The 25,196-nt window shown below is 34.2% G+C and overlaps 9 protein-coding genes and 1 non-coding gene across 10 annotated transcripts; 6 read left to right on the top strand and 4 right to left on the bottom strand.

The window, feature by feature from the left end:
• Positions 1-172: 172 nt before the first annotated feature.
• On the bottom strand, positions 173-2,320 carry MSC6 (Msc6p; the record flags this gene model as incomplete). The annotated part of the gene is made up of 1 exon (XM_003670385.1): positions 173-2,320. One exon carries the CDS (start codon positions 2,318-2,320, stop codon positions 173-175), a length of 2,148 nt encoding a protein of 715 aa, XP_003670433.1.
• Positions 2,321-5,880: 3,560 nt separating this feature from the next.
• NDAI0E03720 (uncharacterized protein) lies at positions 5,881-7,629 on the top strand (the record flags this gene model as incomplete). Its single annotated transcript, XM_003670384.1, has 1 exon — positions 5,881-7,629. One exon carries the CDS (start codon positions 5,881-5,883, stop codon positions 7,627-7,629), a length of 1,749 nt encoding a protein of 582 aa, XP_003670432.1.
• A 1,847-nt stretch (positions 7,630-9,476) lies between these two features.
• On the top strand, positions 9,477-11,273 carry GDS1 (Gds1p; the record flags this gene model as incomplete). The annotated part of the gene is made up of 1 exon (XM_003670383.1): positions 9,477-11,273. The coding sequence occupies one exon, from the start codon at positions 9,477-9,479 to the stop codon at positions 11,271-11,273; it is 1,797 nt and encodes a 598-aa protein (XP_003670431.1).
• A 681-nt stretch (positions 11,274-11,954) lies between these two features.
• On the top strand, positions 11,955-13,745 carry CIR2 (electron-transferring-flavoprotein dehydrogenase; the record flags this gene model as incomplete). The annotated part of the gene is made up of 1 exon (XM_003670382.1): positions 11,955-13,745. The coding sequence occupies one exon, from the start codon at positions 11,955-11,957 to the stop codon at positions 13,743-13,745; it is 1,791 nt and encodes a 596-aa protein (XP_003670430.1).
• A 475-nt stretch (positions 13,746-14,220) lies between these two features.
• On the top strand, positions 14,221-14,293 carry NDAI0Etrna12A. The gene has a single exon. It is a non-coding gene; the product is annotated as a tRNA-Ala (tRNA).
• Positions 14,294-14,589: 296 nt separating this feature from the next.
• Positions 14,590-15,181, top strand: EST3 (telomerase subunit EST3; the record flags this gene model as incomplete). Its single annotated transcript, XM_003670381.1, is given in 2 exon segments — positions 14,590-14,871; positions 14,873-15,181. Coding segments are annotated over 2 exon segments (591 nt in total).
• Positions 15,182-15,588: 407 nt separating this feature from the next.
• Positions 15,589-16,923, top strand: APM1 (Apm1p; the record flags this gene model as incomplete). The annotated part of the gene is made up of 1 exon (XM_003670380.1): positions 15,589-16,923. The coding sequence occupies one exon, from the start codon at positions 15,589-15,591 to the stop codon at positions 16,921-16,923; it is 1,335 nt and encodes a 444-aa protein (XP_003670428.1).
• A 377-nt stretch (positions 16,924-17,300) lies between these two features.
• CUB1 (Cub1p) lies at positions 17,301-18,869 on the bottom strand (the record flags this gene model as incomplete). Its single annotated transcript, XM_003670379.1, has 1 exon — positions 17,301-18,869. One exon carries the CDS (start codon positions 18,867-18,869, stop codon positions 17,301-17,303), a length of 1,569 nt encoding a protein of 522 aa, XP_003670427.1.
• An 870-nt stretch (positions 18,870-19,739) lies between these two features.
• SLG1 (Slg1p) lies at positions 19,740-21,017 on the bottom strand (the record flags this gene model as incomplete). Its single annotated transcript, XM_003670378.1, has 1 exon — positions 19,740-21,017. One exon carries the CDS (start codon positions 21,015-21,017, stop codon positions 19,740-19,742), a length of 1,278 nt encoding a protein of 425 aa, XP_003670426.1.
• A 1,017-nt stretch (positions 21,018-22,034) lies between these two features.
• Positions 22,035-23,216, bottom strand: NDAI0E03650 (uncharacterized protein; the record flags this gene model as incomplete). Its single annotated transcript, XM_003670377.1, has 1 exon — positions 22,035-23,216. The coding sequence occupies one exon, from the start codon at positions 23,214-23,216 to the stop codon at positions 22,035-22,037; it is 1,182 nt and encodes a 393-aa protein (XP_003670425.1).
• Positions 23,217-25,196: the final 1,980 nt, after the last annotated feature.

Here is a 25,196-nt window from a genome sequence, read left to right as displayed (position 1 = left end):
AATGAATATCTGGATATCTAGCTCAACGTTGGCAGTTCGAACTTCAGAAGGTATCGACGTCCCTTGGAAGAATCAGTTATTATATAAGTTGTATTATTATTTACATGCTATTTATATTTATCTCCGGAGTATACTTATATAACACTCATTCTTTTATCAAATGAAGAAGCACCTAGCGAGGTTCTAAGCCAAATTTCTTGATGGCATGAATATCACTTCTAGAGGGAACGTATGAATCATTCTTTTCCAGTGAATTTAAAAAGTTTTCAATAAATTTAGATTCCTCTTCTGTAAATTTAGTAGCTCTATTTTTGGATAAGTTTGCCAGTGTTCTTAGTAACCTAGTTAACGTTCTATTCCCTAGTTGAATGTTTAAATTTTCAGCCAGTTGGCAATAAGTATCTATTTTCAATAATATAGAGGAATCTCTATTTCTTCTTATTATGAAACAAAATCCGTCAATCATTGTTTCCACCATATTTTGGAAACCTTCACTCCTTAACTCTCTTGATTTGGCTCCCTTTACAAAATCTCTAAATATTTTTTCAGAAAAATCAATATCAATATCATTTTTCAAAAACGTAGCCTTCGCAAATGCTTTGAACCTTCTCTTGTCAAATGGTTCCTTAGTTTGTTCATATAGTAGTTCGATTGACTGTAATGTTGGAGCAACTCTAAGAAATTCTTCGATGATAGCTAACGATTTATTAAAATCTCTCAAAGGAAGCTCAAATTGGAAATTCTCCGGATGCTCATAGTATTTATAATCGGCATACATTTTTATAGCAGTAGTTTGAATATTTGATATTTTCTTTGTAGTGGCATCTTGTTCATGTCTAATACGTTTGGAATAAAATTCTTTAAATTGATCTCTTGTGACTTCTGCATCAAGTACAATACTAATTAAAACTGCATTAATCAACTCAAGCGAGTTAATGTTTTCAGGAATCTTATCTTTGATTTCTTTGTATGACACGTTTTTCGATTTTAATAATGATAATAGATACGCTTCTTTAACTTCGCTATTTTCCTTAATATTCTCTGGAATATCCCTACTCCAAACTGTTTTAAAATGTTCAAAATTCCCAGAATCATTCAAAGCTGTAATTAGGGCAGCATAGGAGGAAGCATCCGGATTACTTGGTTTCACTATGCTGTTCCAAACTGCTAGGACTCTATTTAATTTATTTGTGCTAGTAACGTTATTGATATTACTGTCTAAACGACCAACTGCTATAAGTAAACGGTTTTGGAAACTTTTATTATCTTTAAATTGGTCTTTTAATTCATTAAAAATACTAATAGTTTTATCAAATTGATTGAATGCAGTATATTTATCCATGAACCTCGTTAAAATGTCAGCATCTAAATCTTCTTTGACATATGTATATGAATGGTAGAGATCATCGATTTTTTTAACTTGTAAACTATTGTCAATATGACGTAGAAACCATTCCTTATCTGATTTGCTGAAAATCTTAAGCAGAACATTGAATCCCTCGGAGGCAGTTACTTTATACTGTTCTGGTAATTCTCTATCAATAACTTCCTTCATTGAAGTAAATGGAATTTTTTGACCCAAACTTTTATCTAATCTTAAAAGATCATATAAAGTTTCCAAACTTGGTTTATTTTCAAGTAACAAAATGTAAGAAACAGCAGTAATTGCCAAATTTTTAGCATGCGGATTCATATATGCATTATTCCCCTTCGCTGTTTTAAATTCCACCTTATTATTTAAAGAGTATGGATTTTCTGTAATAGTTTGTAAATATCTGACCCATAATGCTAAAATGTCTTGAAATTTCCCATTTTTTAAGAAATAATCCATAACAATTTCGAAATGTTCAGATCTAGCAACCTGTAATTGGCACATAGTATCTAAGATTTGATATGGATCAATATCAGCATCGTTGGTATTGGATGATTTAGTTAATAAATCGGCTAGTGGTTTGTTTAAACCAAAAGTCTTTTGGAAATATTCTGGGTTATCATTTTCTTCACAAACTTCGTTGACTCCCATTTTGAAAGTATTGAATATTTCAAGTAGACTACTATTGTTCTTTCTCAATTCACTGGTTAACTTATTTTTCAGTAATGTAGCTGGATGAGCAGCAGCTCTATTTTGTCTTGTAAATCCATGAGACTGATTTGTATACTCATTGGCCTGCTCGTTGTGTTGGTTTTCTATTGGTGACACTCCATCAGTGTTATTTAACTTAGTTAAGTTCAATCGCGAACTATTCACTGTGGACTGAAGCCTACGAATCGTTGATGTCACAATGAATCTGCTTCCGAGAGCTTGTCTTACGATAGGCATAATATTCAAGAGTTGATGAGGACCTGTGGTATAAGTTAGTAATCGACCGTGTGCTCTTTTATTCTTGAAGCTTATCGAGTGTTATATATTGTGTATTTTGGGGGTATAAATAGCTGGTTATCCCTCTCTATTTAGTTTGCTTAAATTTGGTTTTCCATAAATCGGTCCGCTCGAAGTTATTTTCCATTATCCATTACCCGGCTTGGTCGTTTGTTTGTTCTTCGAAATGCGAGTTCTCACGTTAAGCAGTTATATCTATTCCTATATACTAACGATCGCAGAGTCCCACAGGTTGTTGGGTTATTAAATATAAAGGGTGGTAATTACTCCTGCATGCTCTTAGTTATTTTATTATTTGTGGTTCCTATGAGTGTTTTTAAATCAAGAGGATAAACCCTCTTACAACTTTCCTCCTTGTCAAAATCGAATTAGGAGCCATCAAAAAAGTGGTCATTCTCAAATTTATTCTTCAGATATTGTAGCCTGAGGGAAGCGTTGAAAGGATAAATTAAGGCTCGAAGGTTACGGTATATATCTTTTCTAACATAAAAAAAATAAAAATTACTAAGCACCAAGCTACTAAATAAAGTGGTTGAAAACAGGCAGCAACAGTCATAGTTGCCCTCCGTTCTCATTTTACTGATAGAAAGGTTTCACAACCCCAAAGTAGTGGTCATTTGTTAATAAAAAAAAGAAACAATAAATATAACATAACTATATACTGTAAATTATTAACACTTTACAGTTTTTTTGCATTATCTCTACATATACCATCGCATGAAGAAAGGATGCTGTTCAATATAAGCTCTATTTGATGCCAAGAAATGTCCCTTTGAATTGTCAAAGTACGAATTTTTATTGGTACTTTTTATCGTATGATCTCACGATAGCTTTGAGTATGTGCTCGAATAGCTAACCTCAAACCAATGTTCTACCAAGTTGAGCAAGTAGTCTGATATCTCTATACTTCATTTATATGGAAGTGTAATTCCGGTTTATTTCTTATATTTGAAATTTCGGAGTTTACCTTAACCGATAATGAAGAGAGAGAAAATGTAGCAGGAGTGGGTTTCCATTAACTGTACATATATTTCTTAGATATTTTTCTGCTACGGGTAATACGTGGATCTTGAAAACTCCGAAAATAATGTTTCAAGAACGCGTTTTTATCCTTTGAAAATCTTCAAAAAAAATAAACTAAAGAAGATGTCTTTAACAGTCGGAACATACAAAATATAAGATCTATTGATGTCCAGAACAATCTCTTCAAAGTTAAGATAGCTAACGGTAAAGATTATTTTATTGCATCGTTGATGAAGGAGGTTCTTTCAGGAGGTATCTAATATTTTCAGTTTTTTCTTTTCTTGATATTTACCTTGAAGCGTTACGGCATTAAAATAAGACAGCATATTCGCGAGTTGCTTGTATTTCTATCGTTGCTATCCTTTTAGTATGTAGGCAATGTAAGCACACGGGAAATTCTTGTTTTTTCAAAAATTTAGCCATAATGTTCTTGCATGTTGTAAATGCTTGGAACTTTGAAAAGTCTGGGCCATAAATCAACAAGATCCAGTTGATACAACATAGCTACTCACCCTTCTCAACAAATAATGAATGGAAAGTATTCATTTTATAGGACCTTGTACGTTCCTTACTTGTGTTTAGGAACTAAGAGTTTATTACCGAACTACTCTAGCGAGCATTTATTTTTCCTAAAGGTGTGGCACTCTACGATATTTTCTTCCCTTGAGGAGGTAATATGTTATCACCCTTCCAAGCTACTATGAAATAGTTATTCACATAGTACCTTCCCTTTGATTCTTTTTTGGAGTGTACAGGTATGACTACATGCTACTTCAGATGATGTTCCTATATACCTGAACATTTCGTACTCCAATGGAAAGTGCAATACGAAGGTTTTCAAAACGATGTTTTTACTGTCTCACTAATTTACCTTCCGAGAAATACACGTAGGTGTAGCATATTGTTGCGGTCCCTCGGCATTTGAGAAGCTTGGTCGGGACTAATAATCCTACCCACTTAGTGAGATACGTAAGGATGTGTAATCTTAAATTAACAACCAAGGATTTCATAATACTTCCATAAAGGGTAATTATTTGCATTTAATAGAAAAACCTTGACATTTTCTCACAGTGGTAGTTTTCAGATTTACCAACCCCTGCGGATTTTTTCTGCGGAAAGAAAGTGGGAGGAGCACCGGGTAATGCAATTTCTCACTTATCTAAAAATTTGACAGGAAAGTTATCTTGAAAACTTCTCAATGATTTTGAACTATACACGTTTTTTTACCTGGACGTTTCTATAATTAGTTTTGCACTGAATATCTCCTTACTTTCCGATCACTAATTTACACAATGCCATTGGACATAGTATTATTCACCTAATAATGGGTTCCTTTTTCTCAATATACTGTAACGTAACATATTGGTTAAGGACTCCTATGTAGTACTCTACATACAACTGTAGGTGAACTTTAACCGTGACATATCTTTAATCTTGCCAACGGTAAATCGCATATACCTAGATTTTCATAGTTGTCCATTAAGACAATAACCCTTATTCATTATAGCCTATATACAAGAGTGTCAATTCTCTAACTTTAATCTAATATTCCCTCAAGTTTTTGGCCTGTAATATGCATAACATTTCATGTTATCTCAAGAATTGTTTCATCTCTATAAATGCCAAGAGTATTATAAATTTACTATTTCCTTCTTCCTAGCATCCATAAGTAATATCAACAACTTGGAGAGGGTAAGAGAACCATATATATTTTTATTACTAATAGTCGTCCGCAATTCGAGTAAGTTTTTGCCTACTTTTTCGTTGTGAGTCTCCCATCACACACAGGAAAGACAATCGTGGCTTATTAGCGGTAACCATTTTTGTTCTAATTTAAGTAAAGTTTTTCTTTGAAGAATAATGTAACCTGATATATACCTACATACGATATATCTTGGTTTTTATACAACCTGAAAACCGTTATCAGGGTAGTGTTAATGTTAGGTCGAGATTTCAAATTTTCTTGTCCCACGCACTTACATGCGTGCGCATCTGTGATGGGAACTTGTGTTATATAATAATTTTTAACTGTATACGGTATTGAGTTCATTTCTCAAATAATTTTATAGGTCTTTTTTTTGCTGGAACTATCTTATATTTGGTTTTTGCTTTTCCTGGATCCTTTTAAATTTCAATAACAAGACTTTTTTTCCTCGAAACTATTCCAAATCAATAATTTTATCTCAAGATTGATTTATAGAATCTTAAGATCAGATCAGATCAAACGATATTAAGACTTCATTCATCGATCCTGTCGCTAACTAACCAGATCGGTACTTCAAATCTATCAAAATCCCAACACTCCGAATAATCATAACCTTTGCATGCTAAATCAGGTCATATAGATCCCTTTGTTATTACTATTATTACTCCTCGATTGCTTGTCTTTTTTTTCTGGTTTTCTTGAATCATTTTTGAACCATTGAACGTTACCGTTGCTATATATTAGTTCACATCTATTACAATACCCATATATTATGTTCAATATCAATGAATCACAAAATCGAACCATATCAACAACTGCTGCCGCTGCTGCTGCTGCTGCTGTCACTAACGGCATCAATTTGGGTATAACAAATCTAGGCATCAATACAAGGTCAACATCTGCTCCCATTGCCAATAATGCTGCTACTACTATTAATCTAGATACTATCAAACCGGTTGACCTGAATGTTCTATCACAGATTCGAAAGCATGTTGCAAATGTTAAGGCCCATAATCCAAATCTTATGAAAAAAGAAATGACAAATCATCAATCTTCTATTAATGAATATAGTAAAGATATATTAAACAAGTTGATTACCTTTGAATATTCTACTGACTTTAAGATCAATAAACCTGATTTATCAAAGTTTAAATTACAACCAGAAATTAATGAATCAATGAGAAATTTAATATTTGATTTCTTAATGTGTTGTCATACAAGATTGAAATTATCAACTTCAACCTTATTCTTAGCATACAGTATCATTGATAGATTTTCATCGAAGTTTTTAATTAAAAATTTCTCTTATCAATTGATTTCATTAACTGCTTTATGGATCAGTTCTAAATATTGGGATTCTAAATATCGAATTCCAACTTTGAAAAATTTACAGAATTTATGCTGTAATCAATATTCAAAATCAGAATTTAAAGAAATGGAATTGCAGATTTTAAAGGCATTTAATTGGTCTGTTTGTCAAATACCAACACATGACTCAGTCATTGATATATTACTATTTTTGAATCAAAAGAATATTTTTCAAAACCAATTAATGACAATAAATGAAATTAAAATGGGTTCAATAATGTTATGCGAATTAGCTTCATTCAATTTAGACATTTCATTTGAATATAATCCAAGTATGATTTCAATTACTTCTATTAATCTGATGAAATTAGCTTTAACGTTCCACAAATCTAATAAATGGGATGAAATTGAATCAATTTCACAAGATAATAAAATTATAACTATTTGTCATGCATTACTAGAACAATTATCGTCTGCATATCAAACATCTTCCACTGTCGAGGCGGATGAAGGTGCTGATGCTACATCAGTATATTCGGGGACTACCCATCCCTATAGTCAACAAAAGGAATTGAAACGATCTACATTACCAACAAGTTTTAATTCAAAATACAATCTTATTAACAATAAGAATAACGAATCTAATGAAACAACATCTACATATTATAAGAATTTATTCACTGCATTATACAACTATAGCATTCAATGGCAATTAAACAATTTTTACGCATCTCAATCTGTACAAGATTATTTATCCACTATTACACCATCATCCGGTGACAAAGATATCGCAACTACGCCATCATCTTTACAAAGTAGAAATATGAGTGTAATGGAAACGCCTCATATTAATAATACATCATCCTTATCATCAAATTCTTCATACCTATCAGCTACGCATCTTCCAACACCTTCAATTGAAAGTTATGGAAGCAATATCAATATGCATTCACAAAACCATCATTCAAACAAATTCATCCAATTACCACAGTTATTGACTCCTTTAACTCCTACTAATGGAGTAAATATGGTTACGAATTTGAAGAAACGGTCAGTGGCCTCAGTCATGTCATCCATTGATAATCCTAATTCAACAAGGACAAAGAAAAGAATTATTTCAACTGTTGGTCCAAGATACATGTCCAATCCAGCTACATCTACAACATCAGCATTTTCTTCTTTGAATTTGAGTACTAAGAATGATATAACGTGAAATATTTGTTTGTTTGTTTTCGCCATTCCTTGCAACTTAGTCTTCTTTTTTCTTCTTATCCTTATAAATACGCAACAAAAAAGTACATATACCATTATATAAAAATTATATACCTGTAGTTACTATCTATTTTTTTGATAGTAATTACTCTAAAATGCATTATCATCATTATTAAAACGCTGTTCTTATCTCTTCTCTTGGATCGAATTTAACGTTATTGATTACATTATGTAACACCATTAAGGTTTGGGGAAAGTGGGCTAAATTCTTTGACTGCTCTTTTTGGAGGTGTGGGTTGAGTAAATGAACTATTTCAGAAAAATCATGAACATTTTTAGAAAAAATCAACGTAAAATACAGGTTTAGTGACCTCCATAGTTAGGTGTGTGGGTGTCTTGTGGTTTTTCATTTTAGCCAGCCGAAAAGGGTCCCCGAAAATATCGAATAGTTTGACTGCATAAAAATTGAAGGCAAATCAAGATGAAGCTGAACTCCTGTTGTTTTCAATATAAAGTTTCAACATTAACAGATGAAAACAGTGTATATTTAAAAGGAAATTTGAAATATTTATTACAATGAGAAACAAGAGTGTAGTCGTTCATGTCTCTGAGTGACATCCAGTGAAAAGGCTATGCTCTAATGATTTAGACAATGACGACAACCACTATTAAGAAAGTTATTGACAGATACTTTGACACACGTTTCTCAGAATAAAGGATACTGCATCTAACATGATTGTTATTATATACTCATGGAGTTGTGGACGTATCTGACTTGTGATGGCTTGGTTATATATTTGTAATAAAACAAAACCTCTATATATAGAGATCATGGCCCTATGTGGTGTTATGTTGTACTTACATCCTTGAATTAAATGCGGAGGAACCCATTGGCTCGGCCTCCCTTAATTTTTTCAGGATGAACCCACGCACGCGCGGAGTGAAAAAATTTTCACTGGTCTTTGTGGGTTTTCACAGCAGAAGAACGTTTTACATATTTTCCATTTTTTTTCATCACTTTTTTTTTCATTTCCGGTTCTTCTTTCTCCCCTTTCCTCCCGCATTGTTTTCCTTTCTCTACGATTTCCCTTTTTGAGTCATTGGATTCCCCTTTTCATTTTTAAGCTTTGACCCCGGAGTTTTTTTCTCTTTGTTCATTGTTGTACGTAAGCAAGAGTAGCTTTTGTTGCAAAAAGGAAAGAAGAGGTGGAAAATATAGGACACATTGCTAGATAATATAGCTATTAGATAAACTGCTCACCTGCCAGACAAACAGTATTCTACTTATTGCTTTGTCTTTCTAATTTACTATACCGTTTTATTGTCAGTTCAGTGAATCAAAACAATTTTTTTCGTTGTATTTTTCCACTTTGAAACTCACCATTTTTTTTTGCTCTAGCTCTTTTCAGAAGTTTTTCTTTTCCTACTAGGAAATTTTAAATAATTTTCACTTTTCTGGCTATTACGAGATCCTTATTGTAGCCCGTACACAATCTTCCATCATTGAAACCTCCTGTTCCTGTCCATTCTACATCTCATCTCCCCTGTAAGTTTTAGTATGGCCTTAGCAAATTCAAGAGTTATCCAAATTCCAACAATGGAAAGTGAAATTCTTCATAATTCTACCTCGCCTATTTATCAAGTGAATTCCTTAGGTATTGAACACCTAATATTAATAATAATACTAATAACGACGGTATTAACAATAATATACAAACTACAGTAAACGGGAATATTAATAATAATAATAATAATAATAATAATAATAATAATAATAATAATAATAATAATAATAATAATAATAATAATAATAATAATAATAATAATAATAATAAAACTGACAACAATATGACCTTCCCAGGTTCAGAAATTGTTGACATGGCCGATATTGTACCCTCTTTGAACCACTCTAGCAATGGTTCCAACGAAGAATTTTCCAATAATGCTAACAATTCCGGGTTATCATTACCAATTCCAACTGAACTATCAACTGCTTCATTGCCTCAGGATGGATTCACTCAATTGAATACACCACTTTCCTCTTCCTCTGTGTCAATGAACTCTGTTAAATCAAATGCTACACCAGGTGGTACCTATAATAATTTTAATAACCCTAGTAATAATAATACTAATGGTAATGGCTTAAAGAATGGTAAAAAAGATATAGTAACACCAAAGAAAGAAAATCCATTTTTAGATATTTCTAAGTTGATTCCTGTAACTGGTGAAAGACCCAAACCAGAAGAAGACAAGACTCCAATAGACGATGATGTACTATATGCAGTTTTTGTCATCTTATGGGAAATGGATCCAAATCAACAAGGTATGACAGTGAAACAACTTTGTGATCATCTTTTGACTAAACATCCAAATATGTCCACTCTTTCAACAAAATTATCAAATTTGATTTCTGCCAAATTGAATGCTTATGTAAAGAAGATAGAAAAAGGAGAAAAGACTTTGACTTATGCTTTATCAAGAGAATGGTCAAGTTCTTCTCCAAGAAGAATGTTATATATTTATAGAGGTATCTTGGCTCCTGACTATAAAGAACAAGCTCAAGCGGTAACATTACAATTAAAGCAAAAATTGGCTCAAGAGAGTTCAAATTCTTTCAATGAAGATTTTGGTTCCCATGTAACGAATGCGAAATCCATCAATAATTCTTCCAAGAAGAAATCACCACAAACTAACGGCAATGATAACAACAATGTGACGAATAAAAATGGTAATAATAAATTGGCTTTTCCAGTGGGTCCCTCTCCAAATGGGAGCTTTAATTCAGCAACTAAAAATCTGGTCATGGCTTCTCCACTCGTTAATAGCAATACTTCCTTACATGATTCTACTACGCCATTACAAGATCCTTTAAATGGCGCTAATGGGTTAGGTGTGTCTAACGTAGCATTTTCTGTCGGTCCTGAATTCAATATTCCATATTCTGCATCTCCTGTATCATTAAATTTCTCACCAGTACATCAAAATCAAGTTGAAAATACAATAACTAATATGCCAGCGCCATCTTTAACTACAACTACCATGGCAGCACAACTAAACAATACAAATAACAATAATGCTAGTAATACTTTGGCGAAAAAGAGGCTACTTGATAGTAATAATAATAACAATACAAAATCAAATAAGAAAACCAAAACCTCGAAATCGAAGCAGTCATCTGCGTCAATCTCAGCATCCCCATCATCTTCATCGTTATCTAGTATTGCATCAAATACACCCATGAATACAATGGATAATAGCAATAACAATTTTTACATCACAGCTGTCGCTGCGACACCAAGGATATCAAAGCTACTAAGAGGTAATACTTTCAAATCTAATTCAGCTACCTCAACAAAAGCACTCTCTGCTATCCATGATATAATATTTACACAAATGCCAGTAGAGGGTTCAACGGATGAACAGTCAGTATTAAATAAAAACACAAACGTAATAACAACAACAAGGGAAGGTGCCCACAACATAGCTGCTGATGGTGCCTGTACGCCGTCATCGTCAAACGCTTCTTCTACAACATCATCTCCACAATCATCATGGATGAAAATCATCAAAGATGGATTCCTTACACAAGATATTGAATCACCTGAAAATTTGACCATAGATGATCTAGACAATATATTCGATTAATACAAGCAAAAAACTAACTCTAATGCCCCCAATTCTACAGAACTTCATGCCATTTTTTTCTACGCTCACTCTTCAATTCTCATACGGACATTCTTCTTTACTATTACTATTACTATTATTATCGTTATTTTTTACTGTTACTATTATTTATTTCCTGATGTTGACTTTTTCATTGGATTTACCGCTATTTTCTCGGTTACTTCCATTTAATAGTTTTCCATTCTAGCTTCTTTTTTTCTTGGATTGGAAAATGCTACACTAGGTACTAAATTATATTGTTTTAATGTCGTTTCTATGTATTCTTTAATTGTTTGATATCATTATAATATACTAAATTAAAATGAATGTAATACTCTATTAAGAATATTTCTGACATTGTTTCAACTGAATCTGACTCTGACATCGAAGCACGGCTAATCTATACTCCGTATCCACGATAAGGATGGCGCTACCAGAAATATTAAGGAAGTACCGGTATAAGCTAAAAGGCAAAGAAAGGATCCTGAAATTTTAATATAAAGGAAACCATCTCCTCTTCAACCTTAAAGTAGATTGTAAGAATAAGGAAAGCAAGTCAATATTTCTTTTCGACTCAATAAACTTGGATTTCCTTTAACACCAGATAAGATCCAAACTATATATAAATGTTTAATAAAGAAGAACGCCATACGAAACAGAATAATGTTCTTATCTAGAAAAATAACGCCAACTATTTCTAGAAAATCCATACGTCTCTATCGACCATTAAGCACAATAAGTACCATACCAAGGGACATTGAAAAGGTGGATGTATGCATAGTAGGAGGCGGTCCTAGCGGCTTAACCACTGCCATCAAATTAAAACAATTAGACAAGAAAGATAAATTGAAAGTTGTAGTCCTTGAGAAAGGTTCATATATAGGTGCACATTCGTTATCTGGGATGATTTTGGAACCAAGATCATTTTTGGAATTGTTCCCTAATATGAAGACACCTCCGACTGATATTTTGACTTTGGTACAGGAGGAAGAGATGAAATATTTTTGGAATGAAAAGCTGGGAATTCCCATGCCTCATGTACCTGGTCTTGATAATAAGGGGAAGAATTATGTTGGGTCTCAGAGTCAATTGGTTACTTGGTTAGGTGAAAAAGCGGAAGAATATGGAGTTGAAGTCTATCCTGGTGTCTCAGTCTCTGAAGTTGTATATAATAATAGAGATGATGCTATCATTGGGGTGGCTACTAAGGATTCTGGTATTTCCAAAGCAGGAGAGGCAAAGGACAGCTTTGAAAGAGGTATGGAATTTCATGCTAGACAAACAGTCTTTGCTGAGGGATGTCACGGTTCATTGACGAAGAAGGTTATTAAAAAATTTGATCTAAGAGCTGACAGGTCACCACAGACATATGGCTTGGGTATCAAAGAAGTTTGGCAAGTTAAGCCTGAAGTCTTTAGAAAAGGCTTCATTTCTCATACAATGGGATATCCACTACCAAATGATGTTTATGGTGGTGGATTCCAATACCATTTTGGTGATGGGTTAGTTACCGTGGGTTTAGTCATTGGTTTGGATTATAAAAATCCGTACGTTTCGCCGTATCAAGAATTCCAGAAAATGAAGAAAATGCCATACTATTCTAAAATATTAGAAGGCGGGAAATGTATTTCGTATGGTGCCCGTGCAATTAACGAAGGTGGTTTACAATCAGTGCCTAAATTGAACTTCCCTGGTGGTGTCTTAGTTGGTTGTTCTGCTGGTTTCGTTAACGTACCAAAAATTAAGGGAACGCACACAGCAATGAAGACAGGAATATTAGCCGCAGAAAAAATTTATGAAGAAATAAGAGAGTTACCCGAGATTGAGGAAGAAGAATCGCTAGGAGTAGATACATCCAAGACAAATGAACAGATAATAAATTTAGAATCTTACGAACAAGCTTTTAAGAAGTCATGGGTATATGATGAGTTATATCAAGTACGTAATATAAGGCCGTCATTTAACTTCTCTCTAGGAGCATATGGAGGAATGGTGTATTCCGGTTTGGATTCCATGTTACTAAAAGGCCGTGCGCCTTGGACTTTTGAAAATAAAGAAACTGATTCTTTGAAAACAGGTGCGGCATCAAACTTTAAGCCAATAAAATATTATAAGGCAGATAATAAGGTAACATTTGACATAATGACATCAGTGTCAAGAACAGGTACATACCATGATGAGGATGAACAATGTCATTTGAAACTAGTAAATGGAGAGACATTACAAAGTCATGCAGAGAAAACATATCCCAAATACAGAGAAGTGGAACAGAGATTCTGTCCAGCAGGTGTGTATGAATATGTCAAAGATGATAAATCTTCTGTCGGTTTGAAATTTAAAATCAACTCCCAAAACTGCATACATTGTAAAGCGTGTGATGTTAAAACGCCTATACAAGATATCGATTGGCAAGTCCCAGAAGGTGGTGATGGTCCGAAATACACAAACACCTGAAAAGAGCAACAAATGGGCCAATATTTCCTCCTCTATTTATTTTATCTTGATAATATATATAATTATTTATTCCATTTTTTTGTTGATCCGATTTTTTTCCAAATCAATATCCTGTAAAAAACTGTACCTTACGTTATCTCGACAATTTTTTTCGCTTTGCTTCTCCTCCTGGGCAGCCCATTATGTTTCCATTAAAGACATTATATTCCATATTTGACAAGCTTCATTTCATTTCCATTTACTAAGAATCTCAGTGGTTTCATTCCTGTATCTTATCCATTTCGTTGCCAAAATCTGCTACCTTTCCGGTACGTATAATTGGGAAACTAATGGTAAAAAGTTTAGTTAGTCTATCTTGAAAAAAGAGCCTCATTATCCCTGAACTGACGGTAAACCAGCAGCGGCCCATGATGTGGTCTAAGGATTTGTAGGTCTGGTCTTTAACATCCAACTAACTCCAAAAACAGAAATTACTGGGCGTGTGGCGTAGTTGGTAGCGCGCTCCCTTAGCATGGGAGAGGTCTTGGGTTCGATTCCCAACTCGTCCATTTCTTTTTTACTTTCCTTTATAAGCATTTATTAAGTAATGTACTAAGTTTGTTTTTATTACAGTAATTAGGATTCGAAACAAAGTGCTGGTTGCGTTTTAGCAAATTTGTTTTTTGAGTATATTTTTGATCCCTAAGTTGTATAGGTTTCTAATGCCCACTGGGAAGCCCCTGTCCTATGAATAAGACATTCCGGAAAAAAATCATCTTTAAAATCTTGATTGACGGTCTAATACAAGAACATTCAGTTTCTCCACTCATTTAGAATAATCATCCTAGCAATACCTGAAATTCCTATGCCCAGAGTAATCCTTTCTTCAAAGCAAACAGTATCAGATTCTGTGTTCTTACAACCATGGATCGCAAATATAATACGAAAGGAAATTCAGGCAAAGACTTACTTACCAGGGAATCAAAGACTCAGCATCGCACGACTATCGAGACGAGATATGGACGCCCCAGAAATAAGCGAGACAATATTGAATAACTATTCTCATTTTGCCAAAGTTACTAAGTTCTTTTCTGTGAACAATTATAAAATATTTGCGTCGATTAGAGATAGCACGTATCAAATACTTAGTTGAATTCACACCCCAATGTGTATTAGAGTTTGAAAGAGTTTATCGTTCTCGAATCACCTCGGAGACAGTGAATTGTTTATTCGTTATTGGTGATTGTACAGTGATATATAAGACAAGGTCGCAGATTCGATCTAGTTTCCCTAAGTTTGATCTGCAATCATTGGCGGGGGAGAAAAATAGTAACAAGAATGGATTTGGGTTGTTCCCAGTTTTGCAAATCAACCAAGCATCATTATTTGATAGTGACCAGGTACAGCTTCTTTTCGAATTTCCCTTCATATATAACAAGCTTCATTTTACTGTATAAATACTATAGATAATAAATAATAATAATCGATTTTGGTAGATTTATGTAACTTTTTCATTCCAAAAACGGCAATTGTGGAAATGTGAAAAATTATGAAACTTTCAAAGAGGAAAAAATGGAATCAACAATAATCATAATAACAAATCCATCTTAAACTTTTATATGGTATTAAGGTTATTAGTTAGCTAAACAATACCCAATTCCCTTGTGTGTTTAAGTTCCTGGGTTTGTTTGTTTGCTTTTTGGAAGTCTAATCATTATTATAATCCAAGCTCGATACTCTAAGGCCTCCTCTCCTATAACACGGTAAGTTGATTTAAGAAAATACGTCGATCTTAAGAAATCACATACTCAAAACGGAACGACTGCAATAGACAAGATAAACAAAATAGAGCAGAATTAAAGCAATGGCATCAGCAATTTACTTTTGTGATATTAAAGGTCGTCCGTTACTATCAAGGAAATATAGAGATGATATCCCATTGACAGCCATTGATAAATTTGCATCACTTTTAGCTGACTTAGAAGAAGAATCAAGTGTGATACCTCCATGTTTGACATATAATAATACGCAATACCTTTTTATCCAACACAGTGATATATATTTAGTTGCTATAACGAATCTATTGAGAACGAATATTGCTGAAGTATTTGCATTCTTATATAAGATTATTGATGTCCTTGGAGATTATTTGAAAACGGTGGAAGAAGAATCAATCAGAGATAATTATGTTATCATTTATGAGTTATTGGATGAGTTGATGGATTATGGTATTCCACAGATTACAGAGACTAAAATGTTGAAGCAATATATTACACAGAAATCATTCAAATTAGTGAAAGCAGCTAAAAAGAAACAAAATGCTGCGAGACCACCATCTGCCTTGACAGATTCAGTTAGTTGGAGATCTGAAGGTATTAAATATAAGAAAAATGAAGCATTTTTGGATATTGTTGAATCAATAAATATGTTAATGACTCAAAAGGGGCAAATATTAAGATCGGAAATTTTAGGTGTAGTGAAGATTAAGTCTCGTTTATCAGGTATGCCAGATTTAAAACTAGGTATCAATGATAAGGGGATATTTTCCAAACAATTAACTGAGGATGATACAAATAATAACGCTACTTCGAAGAAACAAAATAAAATTGAATTAGAAGATTTGAAATTCCATCAATGTGTAAGATTGAGTAAATTTGAAACTGAAAAAATAATCACGTTTATACCACCTGATGGAGATTTCGAATTAATGAATTATAGATTATCCACTTCCATTAAACCATTAATTTGGTGTGATATGAATGTTCAAGTCCATTCCAATTCAAGAATTGAAATACATTGTAGAGCGAAAGCACAAATTAAAAAGAAATCGACCGCTACTAATGTTGAAATACTTATTCCAGTACCTGAAGATGCGGATACACCAAACTTTAAATATTCTCATGGTTCGATAAAATGGGTCCCTGAAAAGAGTGCTATTCTTTGGAAAATAAGGAGTTTCCCAGGTGGTAAAGAGTATTCTATGGCAGCAGAATTATGTTTACCATCCACTTCTAGTAAGTCTGAGGAGGTCCAAAATAAAAAACCTGTGCAAGTTAAATTTCAAATACCTTATTTCACGACATCAGGCATTCAAGTTCGTTACTTGAAGATTAATGAACCAAAATTACAATATAAAAGTTATCCCTGGGTTAGGTATATTACACAAAGTGGTGATGATTATACTATTCGTTTAATTTAATACGACCTAAAAAATTGCATCGGTTTATATATTATTATTACATATATAATATGATAATGAATGTAAAGTAGTACCCTTTAAAGTTAAGATTCTATAAACCATGATTGTAGTGCTCTCAGAATTGTCATAGCTAATGGAACAGTCGATAGTTGATCAATGTATCTATATTATAAAATCAAATAAAATTTAGTATGGACTTATATATAACTAGTCTTCCTTTTTTTTTTGTATTATGACTGAAGCATTAATTACAAAGATATTTTCAAGGATTCAGTGCGAAAATAGAATGGCGAAATAAAGAAAGAAGGTAAAGAAGTCACCAGAGTTGTCTATTCGTAGCTATTCTATATATGGATCGATTTTTATACTTTTCTAATTTAAAATTGGCTATTAGTGTCATCATTATCGGATGTGTCATTACTTTTGTTATTTGCTTCAGCTTCCACTTTCATTTCATGAACAATATCGAAACATGCGGCAAGTAAAGCATTCAAAGTACCTTGACCTTCTGGAATATTACCATCAGAATCATAAAAGATCCCGTCTTTACGTAAATTATCTAAAGAAGCCAGTTTCATTTGGTATGGATATAATTCTCTCTCGTTACTAACACCACCTAATCTTTTGATATCCAATAAACAACGGCGTACAGTGGAGAGCTGGTTATGGATTGGTTGTAATGATTCAGATACCGGTTCTGAACACTCTAACAACTTGTATATGATAGCGTAACATCTACGCAGCAAATATAAGATAATGAATTGTCCCTTAGAGTCTGATGATTTACTGGGAAATTTGCCCTTAACTCTTAAGTTATCAATTTCACCTAATTTTTTCTGGTAAGTAAACAGGTCAGTCTCTCTCAAGGTCCATCTTCTTGTTATCATTAATTTTTCCAAAGTAGTTTTAATTTCAATTAATTGTTCATAAACGGGTTGCAAATCTGGATCCAAAGTCAACCTCCCATTAGTTTGATGAGACAAATCATTAATTAAATCGTTACAATCATCTTCCAAACCTTTCAAAACGTTTTGGCCATTCTCCGGTATTTCTCCAGTTTCCAAAGATTTGAATTTCCCAAATTCATCACGATTACTTTCTAAATCTTTGAATTCTTTCTCCAACTCTAGCAACTTCTTATTTAAATATTCCGGAGAAATCAAATGTTTTTCATCTAATTCCTTTTGACTCAACAAGGAATTTTTCTTCGCTGAAGCCACAAGAGAAAGCAACCCTCTTCTAATTTGGAACAATTTTTCCAAGATACTATTCAAAGAGGGATCAATCTCTTCCAATTTCGATTCAATTTCATGATATTCATCTAAACAATGTTGTAATTTGGCACGTAATAAGAGATCTTGCTCAATTTTATTTTGGTTCTGTTCCAATTCAGTTTCATCTAAATATTGATTGAATTGATCATCCCCCTCGTTATCCAACTTAATCTCCTGAGAACAGCTTTCCTCTACAATCTTGGAGATTTGATCCAGACGTTCCTTGATGGGGCCTAAATCATGGTGAGTGAAGATATTGGATTCGTTTAAATGTTCTAGTAAGCTTTGTACGGTGGATAGGGACGCATATGTAGCTGGAGCAGAGTTTTTCAATCCGACAGTCAAGAAGCATAATGATAATAACTGGAAGACATCATCGAGGACCGAGTCGACTCTATTGTGTAATTCCATACTATGGATTAAAGTAGTAGCGCTGTTTGATGGAGTTGCGTGGTTATTTTTCCTGATTTCATCTAGTTCTCTAACTTTTGTGAGGACTTCTTGGTATGTCTTTTGGACAGCTTGAGAATTTAGGTACTGGGTCCTATTTCTTTTGAGGTTTTGTAGGTAGTTTCTTACATCGAGGAGGTATTTTAGGATTCCTTCCTCTTCCTTCGGGACAAGTTGAGGATGTGTTGAATTAGACGGGTAGTTACTTAATTGGACAGACATCGATTCTTGGTATATTGTATTATTGTAAAGCGTTTGTGTGTGTACTCTATATATATGTTATAGTAAGAACAAATATAATTTTCAGGGTATAGTTTTATAATTATCACGAATTATATGTCTAAATAATTGCGAAAACAAAATAAAGATGGAACAGTTTGTAATGACAGACCAATATTTAAGTCAAAAAAAAGTATTCTAAACAGCAGTTGTCCTTATATGGTTGCCTCTGTGGGATCTGGCTTAATAATGCTCATATTGATAACGAATTCCTCTAACGTTACTTTTTAAAGAGTTGCAGTTTTGAAGTCGAAATTGCCCCTCTTTTTTTCCCGAACTATCTGTAATTGGTTGCCCCCGCAGTGGTACTGCGCAAATTTTGTGTTGAGTTTTTTTGCCCAGTGTGGTGTGCGGTATTTCCGTTCAGGTATCCGTGGTAATACAGATGGGTAGGTCGGATACGACCAACAAGTGTCACTCTGTCGCTGTTGCTATCAATATCACCATCCTCGATTAATAACCAGCTTGACCTCTCGTCTTGAACCATATGATGTATGGGTAGCATGATAGATATTTGTATTAAATACTGATTTGCCAAAAACTAGGCCTTTTGTTTTATTTTCAATTATGTTGCGTGAGTTTGTTTTAGTATAATTATTGTTCTTATGGTGGCACTAAATACAAAATATAATATTATCATACATAAATAAAATAACACCTCTCTTGTAAGGCGTAGTCTTGTCTAGTTTAGTCTAACATGGTGTAGTCTGGCCTAGTCTAATCATATCTACCTCTTTCTATTGTCGTCCAGATATGATAGTTAAAGAGATAGAAACAAAATCTAAGTAATTCATATCGCAGGGCGATGATCATTTAATCCGTTTCATCAGGGTTTACAACAGTCAACGTCTTGCCACCATGCGATGCTGGCCCATGTAATATCGAACCATTACTAATTCTTCTAGAATCATCGAAGGGATTACTAACCATATTGGGAGGCACCCTCAAATCATCCAGGAAACTTCCTGAATCTGTCGTTGTCAAAGGATGCTGTGATCGAGATATCGAATTACTATAGATCACATCGCCGACATTCTTATTACCATTATTATCATTCGTTATCGTTACACCCCCGGCGACATCTTTATTTTCAAATCCCAAATCATCAAACCCACCACCAGACGTCGTCGCCGTCGTATCATAATCGTTGAACTCCACAGGTTTGATAGCTTCTTGATACTCTTTCTCCATTCTTGCTTCCTCTCGTTTCACATTAATATGTCTTATAAGTAATAATATACCAATGGCAACGACGATAGCACCCACGACACCACCAACAACACCACCAACAATGGCACCCACGTTTGTTTTCTTCTTGTTTTTAGAATCTTTGGACATATTGGATGAACTGGAATTGTTATTCATGAGTCCCGTAGCTGCGTAACTTTGTGTGATCGTGTTTGTAACGAAGACTGTCGATCCACCCTCCGTATTATATGCTGTTTGATACACAACTGCTACCGTTTCTGATACAGATGTAGTTGCTTGTTCTTGTGTCGTAGTGCCACTATTAATGATGCTATTAGCACTACTAATACTACTAGTAGTACTAGTAGTACTACTTGTTTGTGGATTTGGTAGAAGTGTACTAGTAGTAGAGATAGAAGTTGGAAACGTGGAAGAGGAAAAATGGGATGTGGTGGTAGTAGATGAGGAAGTGATCGACCTAGTACTACTAGTACTTGTAGTGGTAGTAGGACTGCTTACTGCATCATTTGAAGTACCAGTATTATCATCATCTGAATCAATAGTGTAAACAGAAAAAGCGTCTTCACCACCACACATTTCTTGCCCGTACCCATTACAATTAGTGTTACATGAAGAGGATACATCTGATGAAGAAGGTGCCTGATTCCCACAGTAGCAATCTGCATGGTTAGTTAATGCAAAATATTGGGACCCATTAGCTAAACAATTTGTGTAACAATGTGAACTAGATTGGTATGCGTATGAATCATATAGTGTGAAGCCGGAAGGTATTGAGCCATAACAGTTTAAATATGTATACCCGGTGGTAGTATCTTGTGTATTTATATCCTTGATACCGTAGAATAATGTCAGAAGTGAGATGGTTAATTTTCTTGATATCATGTTTGTTGTGCAGTATTTTTTCTCTCTTGAGTTATAAAGAGTTTAGTAACTCGAATTGTTAAAGAAGCTTTTGTTCACAATGCGATTTTTCGTTTCTGATAATGTGACCTCCAACCTACTCTTGGATTAGGTTTTAGAAGGATGTACGGTATAATAGTTTCTTGATTATTATTCCTTGCTTTTTTATCCTAGCACTTTTCCAACTGTAATAAGTTGTCTTTTTCTCGTTCGTTTCCTGTTACTCTTTTAAAATTGGAGACCAAGACTAAAGAGAAGTTATAAGTTCTTAACAATATGTTCAGCGAAAACTTCTAACATGCGTCAGTCTTCCCAGTAGAAAGATGTTTACTATTATTACTTTTTTTCTTCCTATCATATAATTTTGAAAGAACGGAATGTGCCTTTTTCCTCCCTCGGGTTACTTGTTGTTATTGCTTGGCCTCGCTTCGCTTCATTTTGCTTTTCTCGCGTTTCTCTTCGATATTTTTTTTTCATTTCAATGTGGGCGTTCCCCTTATAAAGAAAATAGTGAATGACACAGTGGGTGAATGTGAACATGAAATCGCTGACGAACAATAAAAGGTGCTTCTTGATGATTAATGCAGAGTGAAATGATTATGACTGTCGCTACGATTCAATTAAATATGTTACGTTTTGTATATAACTCGGTATCTATAAAAAGAATTAAGTAAAGCTGACTCATATAAATCTCAAAAGCTGGAAAAAAAATAATAATAATATAATTATGACATTAAAATGGTAAAAGGGTAACAATAATCTATATATAGAATACAACGTATATATCGATCATCTTCATCTTCATTTTCAACTTCTGAAAGAAAAAAAATGGATGAATGGAGAAGATATATACCAATAACGAAGAGCAAAATAAAAAAATGAATAATAATGACTTGAAAATAATTAACTAACGATTGATTAATTTATTAATAAGAACGGAGTCTTTAATTGTTTTTTGTTTGGTTCACGGAGAAGAACAGTTTTTACACTATACTAAACTTATAACAATAAAGCAGCAACAGCTAAGACACCAGCACCCATACCGACAACAGCCTTGACAGCACCATTTTCAGTTTGTTGGTGGACAGTGACGGTAGATTGAGTGGAGGTTTGAGCCTTAGTGATTTGAGAAACAGTAGATGGCTTAGCAGCAGTGGAAGTGGAAGCCTTGGATTTCTTACATTCTTCATCACAGATAGTAACAGTGGTCTTCTTGGTAGTAACTGCAGTTGAAGTAGCAGTCTTTTCAGTGGAACTGGTTGGTGGACAAGAAGTCAAAGTGGTAGTGTTAGTGTATAAGTTGGTGGCAGTTTCCAAAATGGTGGATTGGCCCTTCTTAGTACATTCTGTACATTCAGTGATAACAGTGGTGTTAGTGAAATGCTTGGTAGAGGTAGCAACAGAGGTTGGTGGACAAGAAGTCATAGTGGTGGTGTTAGTGAAAAGGTTAGTAGCAGTAGCTAAAACGGTAGATTGTTCAGCAATTGGAGCAGAAGTGGTAGTAGTAGTAGTAGTGTTGGAAACAGTTGGAGCAGAAGTAGTGCCAGAAACAACTGGGGAGTCGGAAGTGGCGGTAGTGGAGGTTTCAGCACTAGAAACAACTGGGGCGTCGGAAGTAGCGGTACTGGATGTTTCAGCACTAGAAACAACTGGGGCGTCGGAAGTAGCGGTAGTGGAGGTTTCAGCACTAGAAGCAACAGCTGAAGCTTCAGTAGATGTGGTGGCGGCAACACTAGATTTAACAGTTGTGGTAGATGCGACAGCAGAGCTAGCTGAACTTGGGGCAGCAGAAGCAGCTTGGGTGCTGGAAGTAGAGGTGGTAGTAGACGTTATTGTGGTAGTAGAAGAAGCTTTTGGATGTAGACTGGAAAGGGCAGATTCAATTTTTGGTTCTATTTCGGTAGAGTACCATGGTAACCAAGTCATCATATTACTGATTTGGGTCATGTCTAATTCAGTAAATGCAGTGGTGTAACCTTCTGGATCACTGTTCATGGCCATGTAAACATCCATAATATTGTCTGGTAAACTGAAACCTGGAACGGTAAGAAGGTTCATATAACGTACCAGGTTAGATTTGACATCATCCATAACAATTTCTAATTCAACGACATCGTCTTCACTAATTGCCATAGCGGCACCGGCGGTGGCCAAAAGGATTGCACTTGTTGAAAACTTCATTCTTTCTGATTATTTTTATGTGTAGTGTTAGGTTTCTGATTTTTAAATGTTCAAATACTAAACGTCCAATTTTTAAAGGAATGCTAGAGAGAAAGAAGAAAGAAAAACATATTCTGTTTATTATATATGTTGAATTAAGCTCCATCCTCGACGCCGTAAAGAAATTTTTGTATGTACAAGAAAGTTTTCGTTTGTCATTCCTGATCTGGAAGAAGAGTTCTGCTAGAAGAAGCTGCGCATGGATACACAACTTAAGGGTTCTTTTGACTAGAAGCACATCCGTAGTTATTGTTGTCATATGTGGTCCTTTGAGCTACGCGAATATTCTTTTGTTGACAGTTCGGCCCTCTTTCGTTTATCAACTGAAAGATGCCCGGAGGAAGAAAAGTTAAACTTAAAATACCCTAATTAGGAAATACGTTTACCTTTTTCCTTTTCTATCCAAGTTGAGCTGAACTTTTTTCAAAATGGAATTTCAACGAAGCGAGAATCGCGCAGCATGCAAAATTTAATTACTTAATCCATTGTTGTTAAAAAATGTCGCGTTTCTTGAACGATTTATACGCACTCCCTACTTAAGAAAGAGAGATGCGCGGATGCAGTGGAATAGTTTCCGAAGAAAGAACATTTCCTCAAACGTTATCGTTTATCGAACGTAAACAATCAACAATAATATATCAAAAGCTCACAGAGAACGAATCTTCCTTCGCCGAGTCCTTCAAGTAGCTTGCCTTCATAACCTTTATAGAACGGCTCTTTTGCCTAAACTGTACACTGAAAATGTCGCAGCGCAAAAACTTATCTACGGCCTGGTATAGAACAACAATTGTTACCCAGATTTATTGTCAGTTATCGTGAGCCACGAGCATGTATTTGTTGTTCTCAAGTCCCACTCAGAGAAACGAAAATGGGTTCGTTGTCACTAATTGTAACCACTGAAATCCAAAGTCCGATTGACTTCTAACTACAGCGTACTCCTCACTAACGTTAAAATTTAGTATTTTTATGACGTTAGTGAAATGGTTTTATATAGACCAAAGAAAAATTCTATTACCCTAAAAGAATATTGAAATTTATTGACTTTATATAACATTGCTTTGTTCTTGAAAAGTTGTTTAAGAACTGGGCGCTAAATGAGAAGCAAATCTACAAAATCCAAATGCTATGGATAGAGATATATTTTTTTAGAAATCAAAAAATATATGTAGAAACTATGAATTATATTATATAAATGCTCTTCTTCGAAGACCAATTGGTAAAGCACACGGGGTTATAAATTGATTTATTACATCTTATATTTTGAGGATTTCCAACAACCAAGTTAAGGAAAAATATTTAAAACAGAATAGCAAGAAGCGGCACTATAAGGATATCTTTAAGACGACTTTGCCGCTCTCAAGTCTCTCTAATGTAGCTTTGTCTGCACGTATAGATAAGTGCCGAACAAGCTGGTATTCAGCACCGTGAGCCCTGCGAACATATAGATAAGAAGAAAATATTTCAAATAGTGAAAATATCAATTGTTTCCTAATATTTAGAAGATAATTTTATACCATCTTGCATCAATCATGGAACAAGCCATCGGCAACGAATCAAATACGTATTGGTTATTAAGTATCACATTACATAGTTAATACAATAATAATCAATATCATGAAGAATACCTAGAAAAAGGATACTGTCAACTCCAAGTTACAAAACCAAGCAGTTCCCAGGGCCTCTAGTGCTTCAACGGTACTACTTTCTATTGTTTTTGGGTACTAACTTGATGGTATTAGAATTGATTACTAATGTTTACTTTTGAGAAAATAATACTGGTTTCTTTTATAACTTTTTTTTGAAATAAATCAATAATTTTTTTGATCTAGATATAAACAAATAAGAATGATGCATAATTGTTTTTCCCTCAAATTACAGACTGGACTCTAATAAGGCCATCTAGAGAGGCCATATCCTTTGAATTATTGGGAAATTGGGAAA

Source organism: Naumovozyma dairenensis, chromosome 5, assembly GCF_000227115.2.
Source record: "Naumovozyma dairenensis CBS 421 chromosome 5, complete genome".
Taxonomy (NCBI): Eukaryota; Fungi; Ascomycota; class Saccharomycetes; order Saccharomycetales; family Saccharomycetaceae; genus Naumovozyma; species Naumovozyma dairenensis.
The sequence above is the reverse complement of the archived record's forward strand: the minus strand, read 5'-3'. Positions and strand labels throughout refer to the sequence as shown.